This window comes from Eupeodes corollae, chromosome 2, assembly GCF_945859685.1.
Source record: "Eupeodes corollae chromosome 2, idEupCoro1.1, whole genome shotgun sequence".
Taxonomy (NCBI): Eukaryota; Metazoa; Arthropoda; class Insecta; order Diptera; family Syrphidae; genus Eupeodes; species Eupeodes corollae.
The window spans coordinates 51,952,859-51,969,017 of NC_079148.1; the positions used below are offsets into that span (position 1 = coordinate 51,952,859).

The 16,159-nt window shown below is 31.8% G+C and overlaps 1 protein-coding gene across 1 annotated transcript in view; it reads left to right on the forward strand.

Moving 5' to 3' along the window:
- Nucleotides 1-2,153: 2,153 nt before the first annotated feature.
- LOC129946934 (tyramine beta-hydroxylase) overlaps nucleotides 2,154-16,159 on the forward strand; it is a 115,828-nt gene continuing 101,822 nt past the window's right edge. Inside the window, exon 1 of the mRNA XM_056057317.1 lies at nucleotides 2,154-3,041. Within this exon, the coding sequence (XP_055913292.1) occupies nucleotides 2,963-3,041 (79 nt within the window). The 5' untranslated portion in view covers nucleotides 2,154-2,962. The remainder of the gene's footprint in view (nucleotides 3,042-16,159) is intronic.

Sequence of the window (16,159 nt, forward strand, 5' to 3'; positions counted from 1 at the left end):
TTGTTCTATATAATTTGGAGTCCATTTTATGCGAATAGTGTACAAAGAATAGAACGAATTCAGAAAAGATTTACCAGATTCGCACTTCGAAATCTATATTGGACCGATGATATGCCGAACTATATTTCAAGATGTGCACTTATTGATTTGAAAACGCTTGAAGTTAGAAGAAATACTCAAAGCATAATATTTATTAAAGATATTTTATGTAATCGTATCATTCGATTCGATTCAATTGAATTATTGTCTCTAATAAAGTTCTATGTCCCGGAAAGATTACTTCGGAACAGACGTGTCCTTTTTTATGTGTCTAATCATAGAACCAACTATGGCTTAAATGAGCCTATCTCGCGATCCTTGACATTGTTTAATTCCGTCTGCAATGAAGTCGACATTGTAGTGAGTAGGGATCAATTTAAACGACAAGTATTAGACTTTTTAACTTATCATATATGTAAATCTGTATAATCATACCGTTAGTTAATCAATTAATTGTTTGTATCAAAGCTGTGTTTTAATATCTATTATTATCTTGTAAGCTTATTTATTATATTAAATTAAATCAGCAGACAATAGTCCATTGATGAAATAAATAAATAAATAAATAAGTAAGCAGCAAGTCAAAATTAAAAATCCCTGTTCAAAAAGTTGAATTCTTTTTTTTATTTATATTTATTTTAAAGTGTGAAAACTATCACATTAAACAGCCTCAAATCATGGACTAAATAGGAAAAAACTTCAGCTGACAACCAACATGATATCTCTCAGCAATTGCTGACTATTGGTAGAGAATCTATCGAGAAATCTAGAGGATTTATTTCATTGCCATATAATTTCATCAACAAAGTACTCCTTAACATCATTACAAGTTAGAAAAATAATTAATAGTTGAGTGAGCGAGATATTTTAGCGGCTATAAATAAAAGTGTAGATGACCTAAACTAAATAATTTAGAGTGAAATTATTGGAACAATGTATTTATTAAATCTATCTATTGACTGTGTCAAAAACAAAGATGAAGTAACAAACTTTTACATTAAATTATTAAACTCCTTCGACTGTGTCAAAAATGGTTAAATGTCAGAAAATTTACATCAATTGTTCGCTTAGGAATATTTAAATTTACAGCGAAAGTGGTGAGTCAAATATAGCTTCATTTCGGGTATCAAACGGTATCATGGATCTATATTTCTTCAAAATCAATTCGAAGTAATATTGTCGTATGATAACCAATTTTTTTTTGGCGGGTGATTGAAGCAATTTACCACCAATATCAAGATTTGACACGGTTATACTTTTTTCCTAGGAACTACGTAAGAATCCGTGTCTACGCGAATAATCCCAGAAATCTAGACTTATTTTAAAAACCAACAATACTCAAAATACAGCCAAGATACAATCTCAAATATGCCGAAAATTTACTTTTTTTTTATAATGTCTCTTACGCTTAATGCCAGAAATCAAATTTTGTAATGAAATACAATTTTTATCATAAATGTATTGATGTGTCTGCATTGCTTAGTTTTACTTTCAAAACCGAAGAATGAATGATCCTTCAATATGTTTTCTTGCATGAAATGCTCCATATAGCATTTGCACAGATTTACATTTATAAGAGTGGACGACTACTTTGGATTCAATCATTTATTAAATAAGCTTACACCACTTCTTTATCGGTCTTTCTTTTCAAAAAAACGCAATCACAGAAAGTCCTTACAAACTATGTACATAAGATATTTAATTACACCTCAAATATAATTGTCTTCAAGAAAATTCTACATAACATTAATCCCCCTCTCCCCCCATTGTTATTACTTTTTCCCATCTCATCACATACACAATTTCCATTGGTCCTCATAAAAATCATCATTTCTGCAAGTCTGCATAATTTGCAGAAAATGTTTAACACGGTAACCCTATATAAAATTGATGGAATCACCCCCAATTGGCAAACAGCATTGCACAAGAAATAACCATCCATCCCCCAAACAAAAACAACAAGCTAAATACACTAAAAAAATATACACACACAACTAAAACAAAAACAAAAACAACAAATATAAAAAACGTAAACAAAAACAGCCAGGAAAAACAGGAAGCACACAACGGATGAAGATATAAATGGCAGTGAGCATTCTGAAATCATTCTTAATCGCACTCGAATAGCAAGCGTGCAAGGATAACGACGACAACGACGACGAACGCTCGCAAGTCGCAACTCTCTGTCTATCTGGCTAAAATAAACTAAAGCACTGAACCATCTGAGGAAACTCGAACAGCAACAGCAACGCAAGCAAAGAACACACAAAACAGGACACAAAATTCGTTTGCGTTCACACCAGCCAAGCCAGACCATCCGTGTCGTTCTGGATGGAAGGATATCCTAATTTCATTCTACGAGCTTAGGTTCCGTTCAATTTTGTTCGTTTTGTGTTTGTTGCGCGCTCGTTTCGCATTCGCATACGGCTTCGTATCGTCGTATCCTCCTGTTCTATTAAGCTGTTGTAGTTGTACGAGTGTATCCTTCGGGAGCAATTCATTATTATTAACTTGAGTATTATTTTTTATATGTTTGTGGTGAATTTTTGTCGAGTGGAATAGTCTCGTTGTTGTCCTTGTTTTCGTCCTCGTCCTCGTAAGTCGCACTCGTCCTCGTACTCGTTTTCGCGTATCGCTAGCGTAGATAAATCAAAAAGTGTAGCAAACAAAAATTAGAAAAAATAACGTGTGTCATTGGCAGACATCCTGATTCCTGAGGGATAAGTGAAAAAGATCAAAAAAGATTGTCGATTTATCAGAATCATTCGATTGACGATTGTCGGTGTTAAGTCATTTATCGACTTGTTGTTCTTTTGAGTGGTTTAACAAAAAAAAAGTAAAAATATAAACAAGTGCTTTGCGCTAAGAGGTCCTTAATTCAAACGAATTACGAATATTGTGCTAAACATCCTGCGGTTCCATTATGCCGCGGCAGGTGCTTTGGATTGGAGTTCTTGTAGTCATTTTGCTTGGATGCATGCCATTAAGAAATCATGCAAACAGTAAGTCTTTTGTGTACTTTTTGTCCTTGTTCCTTCTTGCCACCGCCACAGAGCCGCTTTTGGCTGTAAAATATAAGAGTGTTGGGAATATATTTCCTTCTTTTTAAATTACTTCTCTTTGAAAATTTTAAATCATATCTTTTTACGATCAATTTTAAAATTTCGTTAAGAAAAAGAAAACATAGAATAACTTTATTACCATATAAAGGTACTTATCTGGCAGTGCGGTTTGGCACTGAGGACGTAAATTTAAATCTCTCAACACAGAATAAGAATAATTCCGGAGCAGGTTGTGAAATGTGAATTGTATCTCATCTTATGTTTATTTGTTGCCTTTGAAGGCCATCATCAACAAGATAACTCTGTGTATACAATTGTGTAGTGAAAAATTAATTTTTTCGTATTCCACCGGTAGATATAACTTTTTGAATGGGGGATAATAATTCTTTGAACCAACCAAACCAAACCAAACCAAAATAACCTTACCATGCCGATTTTCAACCCGAAAATATCTTGAAAGAAAGTTGTGATGGAAGAGGTAGATATGCGCTTTAAGTGTTCTGTGGCAGAACCAGTTGCTTATTACGCCAAGAAATATTATTTAATGACATAAAAATATAAAAGGCAATTCTTAATGTGCCGGGGTGGTTTGTTTTGAGGTTGATGTGAAAAGATTGTAGGTGTAGGTAGGTAAGTAGGTATAGGGCTTTTGGAAAAGTGACTTAAAGTGGCACAAATTAAATAATGAATTTTTCATACGAGTTACGAGTCTACAACGTACTACCTACATACCTAACCTACCTGCTATATCAACATTAATAAAATATTGAAAAGTCTTGAAAAAAAAAGTTTTATTATCAGAGGGATTCGTTCAAATAATTTATTTTATTTAATGGAAGATGAGACATTTTAGTTTAATGTCCTTAAACATACCTGCCTATATATTATTTAATTAATTAATTTAGTGGGTTGGTAATACAATGTGTAGGGTTTGAAATCTACAACTTAAACACAAACAATTAAGTGCGTATATAATTTTCAAATCTGTGCTCGGGGACTGTGTTAAATATTTGACGAGTTTAAATTATCATCCAATTTTCTGCTTACCCAAACATAAAAGTATTTTCCCTAGGATATAAATCTTAGAATTCCGTCTTATAGTAAATTAGTTTTTCTAATTGTATACAATTAGAATGTCTAAGAGAGTTCAGTAATAAGACTTTTAAAATAAACAAAACTGAGCCATAAGAGATTGTAGTCCATTTGGATGTTGGTGCAGTTGAATGGTCGTATTCTAAACATTTTTAAGACTCGTGTGGGTTATACAAAATTTTTGATTCTAGAATGTCATAAAAAAGGATTTAAAAATATTTGACATTTTTGATAAGAAAAAATCTTTAAGAATTTGATATTTGGTCTAGTCAAATTTTTCTTCCCAATGTTTTATGAACATAAAAATGCTTAAATAACAAAAATGTTTCCATATTTTTTTTAAAACAAGTGAATATGAAACTTGAAACTGGTATATGACTTTCCATTTTTCATTGGGTTATTAAAAATATTTTGTTTTCTAAAGTTGTGTCCACGCAACATTTCAAAAGACATTTCAAAAATGTTTTTCTGTTTCCCATTCGTAACCGTAACTTTTATGTTTTGAAATATTTTTTTAAAATGTTTATGAAATATTTCAAAAAATGTTCTTTGTTTAGGAAACACCTTAAGAATATTTTTTTTGTCGCCGCTATACAAGTTTGCATAATATTTAACTCATAAAGAAAAATTAAAATTAATTATTGTGCGTTAAGTTCCTAAAAACTGAAAGATTTTGATGATGATATTTTTCACTTATTACTACCGTTAAAAAATATGAAACACAGATTTTTCAATATTTATCATATCTTGTTTGTCTTTTTGTCGTTTAAATTAGTTCCATGTTTTCTAAATAATTTTAAAATGTTTGCGTGCCCTTTATCACTTGTAGATATACGAGATTTCTAGTTTTAAGAACTTAAGTCTCTGTTTTTTTTATTTTAAACCGAGACTTTTTAGAAAAACTGCTAAAGAACTGATTAAAATAAAAATTATACAATTAAATGTAAGGCTTCAATGAAACAAAAACCTCCAGAAAAACCTTAGTTGTAAATGTGTTAAAAACTATAAGGGTATACACGCAATAATGTAAAACACTGGATAAGTTTGCAATTTGTATAAGTCTACCATTTGTTAAATGAAGTGATAATTTTTTGTGATAAAACTTTTTTGGTGGCTAAAACTTTCAAATTTTTTTTCGGTTTAACTTAAACAAACGTCAATGTGAATTTCAATTATAAGAATTTCGCTTTTGTTATAAATGCCTTACTTATTTTGTTCATCTTTGATTGTTAACTTTTTTAAATTTCGTACGAATCTATTAAACATGACATAATGTTGGTGAGTGAAAATAGCAATTTTTTATGTTTAATATTTGAACTTTACCGAATGACACAGAACTTAAGCAAATTAATTAATATTTTCTTACTTACTTGAGTTCGCACTACAGTCCTGTGTGAACTAGCTGCTCAACCAAAAAACTTCTCCATCTAGCTCGGTCTGCAGTTTTGCAATATACGTGATCCAGCTATCTAAGTCTAAGTTGGGACAGACCGTACAGATCGTCTCTTCATCTTTTTCTCCACTCCCCTTCTATGCATACGGGACCGTAGATCCACGAAGAACTTTCCTTTCGAAACGGCCCAAGGCGCTTTCATCCGCTTTTGTCATAATAAATGCTTCTGCACCGTATAGCAGGACGGGGATGATAAGAGTCTTATATAGAGAAACTTTGGGCCTTCGAGAGAAGACTTTGCAACTAAATTGCTTTCTTAGCCCAAAGAAACAGCGGTTAGCAAAAGTTATTCGTCGTTTGATCTCAAAGCTGGTGCTGTTTTCTGCGTGCATAGCGGAGCCTAGGTAGACGAAGTCTTAAACTACCTAAAAGTTACGTCTGTCGATGGTGACTTTTTGACCGAGACGTCGGTGTTGTAAGTCCTTTCTTGATGACAGCCCTCATTAATCGATAAACCAGTTTTGCCGCATCTGCCTCAATACTCACAACAGCCCCATTGACTTCACGCTGAGTTCTTCCGATTATGTCAATATCATCAGCATGCTAGTAAATTTTACAAAATTTGTAAATTTATTACGTTCCGTGAATACTATTTATGTCAAATTTATGTCGTTACATAATTTCTTTTCCGAACTTTTACGAAGTGGTGTATTTAGTTTCAGTGAGCACTTAATTATCTTAGCTAGAAAAATGGGTTACCAATTTAAAACCGTTAAGTAAAATTTTAAAAGATGCTTTACCCAATTTTAAACGATTCTAACTTCTTACTATCCCTAAGAATTTGCTAAAGTTAACTGATATTTGTAAAATAATCTCATAAAAGCAGTGGATAGGCTTTAGACTTGTTTGGATGCCAGTTTTTTAATAAAAGTGAATTAGCAATTTAGTTGTTAGAAAAAAGAAAAGAAAGGTTAAAAATTTCGATTCGAAGTCTCTTAGTAAAAGTGCTAAATATTAAGAAAATTTCTAATGAGAGTAAAACGTTGAGTCCTTAATAACAAGTTCTTTAAAATTCTGCCCTTACAATACTTTATAATGTACAAAGATTTTGACGTAGAAAAATATCATCGAGTGTACAATAGAATGAACCAGAAGTCGTAAGTCGTTCTTAAAATATACAAGGCAAAAACAATTTGTATTCATTTTTAATACTGTATTTTTGTTTTGTTTTTTAGCAGCCAGTTGAATGTTTTTTACTTATGATAAAAAATTCATAAATACTAATATAAAAAAGCGGCTGGGATGCGACCTACACTGATAACTTCTCAACCCTGTTGATTTGTCTTGCTTAAAAGTTTGTGTATATTTTTACCATATTTACGTACTATTTTTTGTCGACTTTATTTTTGATGAAAAAACGGATTGTTGAATTTTTATATAAAAATTACTGAATATCGGAAACAATATTTTCTGAAAAAAAAATTAGATTGAAGCCAATATTTTTAATTTTTGAAAATCTATTTGAGTCGAAAGTAAATTTTTACCAAGTTTTAGTATTGTTTTTTTAAGAGTTTTATTTTTTGTAAGAAAACTGTCAATTCATTTTTTTCAAAATTTTATCGAATGTTGAAAATAATATTTCTTATAAGATAAAAAAATTTTCGAAATTCAATTTTTAATGTTACTGAATGTTGACAACAATATTTTTTGAAAGATAAAAGTAAATTAAAGCCAATATCTCAAAGTTTTGGAAAGATATTTGAGTCGAAAATCAACAATTGTTTGTAAAAAACTGTCAATTCGATTTTTCTCAACATTTTTCAGAATGTTAAAAACAATATTTCTTATAAGATAAAATAAGTTAGAAGCCTAAATTTCAAGTTTTTGAAAAGATATTTGAATCGATATTCAATTTTTACCAACTTTGAGTAATGTTTTTTTTTAGATTTTTATTTTTTATAAAAAAAAACTGTCAATTCGATTTTTCTCAAAATTTTACCAAATTTTGAAAACAATTTCGTTGCACAAAATGTTCACCTTTTTTTCAAACTGCTATGGTAAAAAAACCACCCACGCAATTTTCTTGAGAGCCCTTTCTGCATCTTTCTGCCTTATTATCTGTATAACAAAATTTATTTGAAAGCGATATCTCTTCTAGTTCTTGAGCTATCGACAACGAAAAAAACGTCGCGAACGTACGGACGTACGAACGCACAGACATCTTTCTAAAAATCTTTTATTTCGACTCTAGGGACCTTGGAACGTGGAGAAATGTCAAAATTTTCAATTTGACAAATCCTATGGGAAGTTAATAAATTGTATTTTTCGTTTTCCAAATTGTAAGGACTTTAAAATTTTGATTTCTCGTTGGACATTTACCCGAAGTAAAACTAAAAGTTACAAAAAGCTGTTAAAAATTGTTTTTCGACTTTAGGTCTTTTCGACCAAAAGCGCATAAAGCTCAAATTCTTGATCATCATAAAGCCCAAAAAAATAAAAGAAAATCGCCAAAAAACCCTAATTTAATTTCGTATCTCCCGAATACATTTTTAATAAAAGAACGCTTAGAGACTTTAAGCTTTCATTTTGTGCAAGTAATTTTTAATTTTGAATTCGGGTTTTATGAAATAAGCTTTATTTTGTCCGTTACGATGATTATGATTCCTAATGTTTTGTATGTTTTATCACCCAACGACATATGCCCCAAATCATAAAATGGTATAAAGCCCAAAAAAATATTACTAAGAAAACGTTTTATAACCTCAACTAATTTCCAATGTCGTAACGCTTACATTTTGGTTAGTTGGGCTTTGTGAAATGTATACACAGTGAGGTATGCATGCAACCCCCTGGTAGGACTCACTATTAGATTTGAGGTTATTACAAAGTAGGGTGTGTGCAAAGCTTGTGTGCATTTAAAGAATGTGGTTTCAAAGAAACTTTGCATTCGCATCTAGCCCAAATTCTATGATACGTCCAAACAGGGGTGTTTGAACAAATTTCACAATTTATACAATTTCACAATTTATTCGTTTTGAAAATTGGTCTTATTTCACTTTCTGAAAGTGAAATAAAGCCAATCGTATTTGTTACGTTTTCTTGAAGTTCAAAAACAGACAGAATGCCCAAATTTTGGAACACATGACATCTTTTGGGCGATATGTCAATATTTGGGCAATATGAAATTCATTTTGGGCTTTGTAGCATTTTCTTTTGAAATTTTTTTGGGCAATAGAGCCATTTTTGGACAAAAAGACATTTCTTATATCTTGAGCAATAAGGCGACCGAACTCTTCTTTTTATTTGGAAATACATAAAACCAGAAAAAGTTTTCATCCCAAAAAGGGGTTGGGCAATATGGGCCAAAATGAACAAAAACAAAACAACAAAATGTGAATAAAATAATTTAGAAGCTTTGATATTTTTATATTTGGACAAAAAGGCTTAACGTATTGTTTTTACACTTAAACCTCTTGAGCCCTCATAAAAAGCTGTCTATTTATATTTAACAGAAAATAGTGTTTTCAACTTAAGGTAAAATTTTTACAATAATAATCACTCAGTTCAATTAAATCAACAATTAACAGAAAAAAAATGTCGTATACATTTGTTTACCGCCTCAAATATCTCAAAAACTTTAGTCTTCTTACTTTCAATTGTTGATTGCATACTTTTCGTTGTTCTAACTCTCAACTAAATACCATTAGATACATGCAAATAAAAAAAACAGCAAATTGTTTGGCTCACTAAATACATACATAATGCATATTTCAAAACTTCTCATTTTCATTAATTTATTCTGATTCTTGTTTAGATTTCATAATCTTTTGAAAACGTTGAACTGATGTTTTTGTGAGCTTATTTTGACACAAACTTAACGTCACTCCACTTGTCACTTGCTTAGAGCTTGGGTGTCGTAACTTTTAAATTAAATGGATCAATTAATGCAAATCTTACATATTCATAAACATATTAATTAGAATATATGTCTTTTTTCATCTGATATTAATTCATTATATGACAAACCATAATAATTAAGATAAATCTTAGAAAATTCAATTAAACTTTCTATTCTAAGTATAAACAATATAAACAGCATCATTATTAAAATAGCAATATGATGAATATGCAGCATATCTATTGTTTGTTTTCAAAACACACATGATTTTAAGATAACATTTTACCAAACGCATGATGTACTATAAATGTTGTTTTCATTCAAAAGTCTGCTTCCACAGAAACTTTGTATAGATGTACATGAACGTCATGGCTGATATGTTATTGTCTCTATGAACTTCAACCAAGTTTTAAGTTTTTGTGTGCTTATCTTATAACGATGAGGATATTTCAAGTTATATAAATACTGTATCTGTTCATTTTTCAAATAAAATATTTTTTTTTAAACTTTAAACAAAAAATAAAGTTTATTGATGTAGCATTTTTGGTTTATCTGATAGTTTGAAAGCCTTTTGCCCTTGGTTTCGAAAATCTGCAACATTTTATAGCTTATTCATTTCTTTTTTGAAATCCCCTCGTTTCCTGGACAATTATAAAATCTGTACTTATTTTGTTTTCATGTTTTAAGTTTCAAACCAAAATGTCCAGCTTTTGACCAATATTTTTGAATATCATTGCTCAGTTAAAACATAATTCATAACCAATGAATTAATATAAAAAATTAATTAACGAATGATTACCTTTACATATTTGAATGATAAATTTAAAAATTACGTTTATTTTGTATTGCTCCCGTGCATTCAGTCGCAGTTTTTAAATTAATATTTCTTTGAAATCCATTTTCCATTAATTTAATTACTTAAGCCATGAGTTCGTGTTTTTAAGACCTCACGCTCGCATATTTGTTTTTTCATCACTTACCTGGGGCAAAATATCTGTATTTTAAAAATTGAATAAAAATATGTTTTACATACATATTACCTTTGATTTTCTAGGAAATATAAAAAAAATGAATAAAATATCCTGAGATATTTGAGAATTAACAGAAAAATATACATGTAAGTGTAGATGTGTAGGTAGGGACGAGTATAAGGCACCATTTTTTTTTTACATATATTTGATTATAACGTAACGTATTTAGTTATTGGTTGGTTTTAAGAATTTATTAACTTCCCATTTGTCAATTTAAAAATTTTTAAATTTTTCGACTTTTCAAGGTTTCTAGAATGTAAATTCACGGTCTGCAATTGCATACGTTCGGGATATCTTTTTTCGTCGGCCATATCTCAGGAACCAGTAGAGATATTGACTTGAAATAAATTCACAGCAGTTTTTTTATGATGTACAATGTTAATTACGACATTTTTACTTACGACAGAACTATTGAACTATTTATATGCCAATTTTGCAGTCGTACAAAATTTCGAACTTGAGATTTTAATCAAATATGATATTACGATGGTAGAAAATCGAAAAAAGTGTATTGCCCGATCTCGTCCGTCTGCCTGTCTGTTCTCGCCCCTGCAGCCGAAACTATTTGGTAGATTGAATTCAAACTTTTAAAAGCCCTAACGATTTTCAAACAAGAATTCTGAAAAATGAAGGTTTTTTTGACAAGTCAAATGGTTTTGGAGACAAACTTATTTTGTAGGTATGTTGTTGAATCTTAAATTATAAGTACTTAAAGGTTTTTCAATTGGCGCGGGTAGATTTTGGCACCCGTTGGGGCCATTTTATTTTGGTGATTATTCAGTTTTGTTTATTATTCAGTCGCTTATGCCAAATCATCATGGCTAGTTAAAGGAATAAAAAACACGTTCAAATGATAAAACATTATTTTAAAAATGAGATTCGTGAACGCAAACGTTGCGTGCTTGCGCCCATTTTACGGCAGACGTGGTGGCCCTTCACAGTCGACTTTTCAACGTTTATTAGTCAAATTTGAGACGACTGGTTTAGCAAACACCCGTACGTTTAAGGGACGCAAAATCGGCCGAGAGCATCGCCGCATTCCGTGAGAGTGTGCACCAGAATCTGAGGTAGTCTATTCCTCGCCGTGCACAATAATTCAGCTTTTACCAGACTTCAACTTGGCAAAATTTGCGCTCCGATTCATTTGGAAGATAACCCCAATTTGGGCTGAAAAATCACCTTTAGGGACGAGGCACGTTTTTGGATGAATGGCTATGTTAACAAACGAAATTGCCGTAAATGGGAGGTTCGCAAGTAGTTTTGGGGCAGCGGCGGCGGCGTAATTGGTCCGTACTTTTTTGAAAACGACGTTAATGTGGAGGTCACCGTCAACAGCATCAACCGAACCATATGAACCTAGACGACATGTGGTTCCAGCTGGACGCCCCTACGAGCCCCACAGCAAACGCCACGATTGACAAATTGCATGAACGGTTTGAGGGTAAGTTTATCTCTCGTATGTGTGATGTCAATTGGCCACCAAGATCATGCGATTTGACCCCGCTAGACTTTTTCCTGTGGAGTTTCTTGAAGTAACAGGTCTATGCAAATAAAGCACAATCGACCGATGCCTTAAAAGTGGCCTTAACACAGGCCATCGCTCAAGTTCAGCCGGATCTATGCGGAAGAGTCATTGAAAATTTTACCACTCGGATCCGTGCCGCCGTAAGAAGCATTTGAATGATGTCATATTCCACACTTACATGGGCCTTTCAAATACACAAATAATGATGTTAATATCTTTCACACAGCTTCTTTTACTTCATTTCAACATCTACCCTCATTGAAAAACCCTTTAGGTACATTTTTAAGTTTTAAAATATAAGTAATATTTTATTTTTAAACAGTCATTTGATTAAGGATCAGGTTCGTGCGATCCAGTCGTGCTTTTTGTTATTTGGAACGTTTTTGTGGAAATTAATAGCTGTTCAATAGTTCCGTGTAAGCCCAGAAATGACTAGACCAATTTCGGTAGTTCAGGGATAATTTAGAAAACAAATTGAAAAAGTTAAAAATCGAAAAATGTATTAATATAAGGTGCCCGTCATAACTTGATTGTGCGTTCCCGGAGTATACCAAAACTAGTCAATCTGTATTTTTAGGAACCACTCAAGTTTTTCAAAGATATTACAGGTTTGCAAGCTTATTATTTGGGACGAATTTACAATGGCCGACTAGAGGTCAAAAGAGGCGCTAGAAGGATCTTCGTGATAACCAATAAATTTTTGGTGGAGCTATGATTTTGTTGGCCGGTGATTTCTGTCAGACTCTTCTTATTATTCCACAATCAACTGAACCGTGTGTTTGAAATCATCTTATTTATGATGATATGTAAATACAATTGCGTATACTCTTTCAACAAGATAGAGATAGAAAAGTTCTTATATTCCCTTACAATCAGATTACAGAATCGATGGAGGAGTGTTTTAACTAATGTAGCCTAGGAACTTAACAACCATAATTGGTTGAGTGAAAGAGCAATATTGACAGCAAAAAATAAAGAAGTCAAATTTCAACTTTCACGTCAAATAAAAATGTGTTTAAAGACGTTTTTTTAACTTTAAGTCATTAAAATTGGTTCCTTTTTATCAAGTTGCTTTATCAACCTCTAATATGCAATGAAACCAGATTGACTGTGAAAAAGCTCATGATCATGAATAATGTGATTGAAGCAACAATTATTATCAAATTGAAGTAAAAAGGCGTGATGGTTAGTGTGTAGAAATTGTATGTCAGAGGTCTTAAGTTCAATACCTCCCTGTGCTATCTTAAGTTTTCTTCACGGGTACGAAGTTATTCTCAAATTAATAAGATGTTCGGATTCGGCTTAGAACTGTAGGTTTTATCCATCCCTAACATTACTCGCAAAGAAGAATGGTTGAGAGTTGTAAGTCACTAGGCGATAATTCTCAACAGACTTTTGCACCACCTAAGATATTTTTTTACCGATAACTTCAACGAACTTGACTTTTGATTTCAAGTGCCTATGGTTCCCGCTGCGCTTTGCCTTAAAAATTACTATAAACAAATCTCATGGCTTATCGCTGGAACTTAGTGGAATTAATTTAAAGTACTAGTGTTTGTTGTTCATATAACGAAACTAAAAAATAGTTAACCATCAAGCTTTAAATTAAAGATTTTCAATAAATTGACTAAAAATTATTATTATTGTTTTAAATTCATGTACTTTTTCTATTGATAAAATGGCTGAATTGTTTGAGTTTTTTTTAAAATTATTTTTAAAATCGTTGGTAAACGGTCTTTCGTTTTCATATTAGAGACTTTTAGCTTGAAGTTATACTTTAGTTCTCCCGGTGAACACACATTATATATTAGTAAAAAGTGTTAAAAATTCAAAGTCAGTAACACTTTAAAATGTCAAAATAAACCGAAAACGTGAGGCCCAAAAAGGATGACTACTGAAAGAACTGACAGAAAAATTGTTCAGCTAGCAAAACAGATCCCTACCAGAGGCTCTTGGAAAATAAGAAATTGACTTCAACTGTCTGTTAGCGCTGTCACAATATGAAGACGTCTTTTGAAGGGAAGTTACCAGCCTGAAGTCCACGGAAGGAACCATTCTTGTCGAAAAGGCATGTGGCAAAAAGAATGGAGTTTGCCAAAGTGCATAGAGAATGGGCAAAAGAGAAATAGAGCAATGTTCTGTGGAGCGATGAAAGCAAAGTCGTCCTTTTTGGTTCCAAGGGTCGTTGAGAATATGTGAGGAGACCCAAAAATGCAGAAAACGATTCACGGTACACTATAAAAACAGAGAGGCATGTTGGAGGAAAATGTGTGATATGGCTTCGTTTCTCATACTACGGGGTCGGGCCTATTTATCCCATCGGAGGTATAGTTGATGCAACCGAGTATGTGGAAATTATCGAGGAGGTTATGTTACCCTATGCTGAAGAGGAAATGCCGTTGGTTCGGGTATACCAACAAGACTATGACCCAAAGCATACGTTAAAAAGGCAAAATCATGGTTTGCGCAGAAGGAGTTATCTATTATGGAGTGGCCCGCTCAATCCCCCGGCCATAACCCCATCGCAAATTTGAGGGAGGATGTTAAGAACGCAGTTCATAAAGCAAAAAACCCTAGAATTCGAAAAAAAAATTGTGGGAAGCAGTGCGCGATTCGTTGAACGCAATACCAGTCGAGAAGTTTCAGGTTTTAGTGGACTCGGTGCCACGAAGATGCGAAGCATAATAAAAAACAATGGTTATGCAACAAAGAACTAATTGTAAGCTATCATTATTTGTAAACTTTCATATAGCTTATTACAATTTTACTTACTTAGTACTTTGTCATGCACTGCTATTTTTATGAAGGTTAACGAAATATACTATAACGTTGATATTGGAGGCATTTTTGTATATTATTTAGAGAGCACTGCTATTTTTATGAACACAACTGTAGGTGATATTGTATGTACTCGTTGGCGGTACGAAGTACATTGGATCAGATAGTTCCCTTTACAAATATGATCATAGAATTTCTTTTTTTTTGCTTGGAAGTGCAAACTCAAAATATTTACAATGACTATAAAATAGAAAATGGTGATAACAAGCCCCTTAAGAATTTTTTTAACTGTTAAAATGTTCACGATAATTTGTTTATATAATTCTGAACAATATTTTCGAGGTTATATCAATGAGTAATATTTTCAAGAAATGATTGCCCTAATTTAAAAATTGGAAACATTTGAAAAATGTTAATTTTTCAGTGAATACAAAAAAAAACATTTTTTTAAAACTTAACCGAAGCGACTCATTAAAAAATGTTTTCGAAATCCAGGGATAAAAACTAACATTATAAAAAATGTTTTATAAGTAGGTTTTTCTAATTACAGTTAAGTATACAAAATCTACATTCACAACATTATTTTGAATTCGAATTTTTGTTTGCATTTGTTCAAATAATAAAAGTTTATCACTTCCAAAATATATTTCCATTTGCTTCTTAAAAATAAAAACAACAAATCAAATTAAAGCCAAAACCACACAACAAAAAATATTCAAAACACTGTACCTTGCAGAGCATTATGTTAGCCATTATTGGTTAGTAATTATAGAATTAACCTAAAGCAATATCTATTAAACATATATGCATGATATAATTAAATTAGATGATGATGATGGTAGTTTTCAAAATTTTAAAGTCAACAAATTAACTTCTTCCCTTTTGCCGACACCACCGCCACCATTTTGTCATTAATATTGGCTGAAAAAAATTCTACGGGAGGAAATAAATATTATACTGTATAGTATCTATGTACATGTAAATATAAGAGTGAGATTATTCAACTACACAAGCATACATATTTATATTTTTGCATACCTATGTTACTTGATGAAAAGACATTTGCATAATGAACAATTTCATTTCATATTATACCCGACGAATAGATCGCTTTAATGAATCCCAATCGAGAGAAAAGCCTAGCTCAATTTTAATTAAATGTAATTTACAAACATTTTATTCTATCAACACGGCCTAACTGTTCGTCTGCAGAACTCAGAGCTGGAGTGAAATTTTTGTGAATTAGGACACTTCAATGGTTATGAGAATTCGTGTCTTAAAAAATGTCATCGTTTATGTTGAAGTACCTTGAATTTATTTAGAGGGTTTGAATCGATAAAT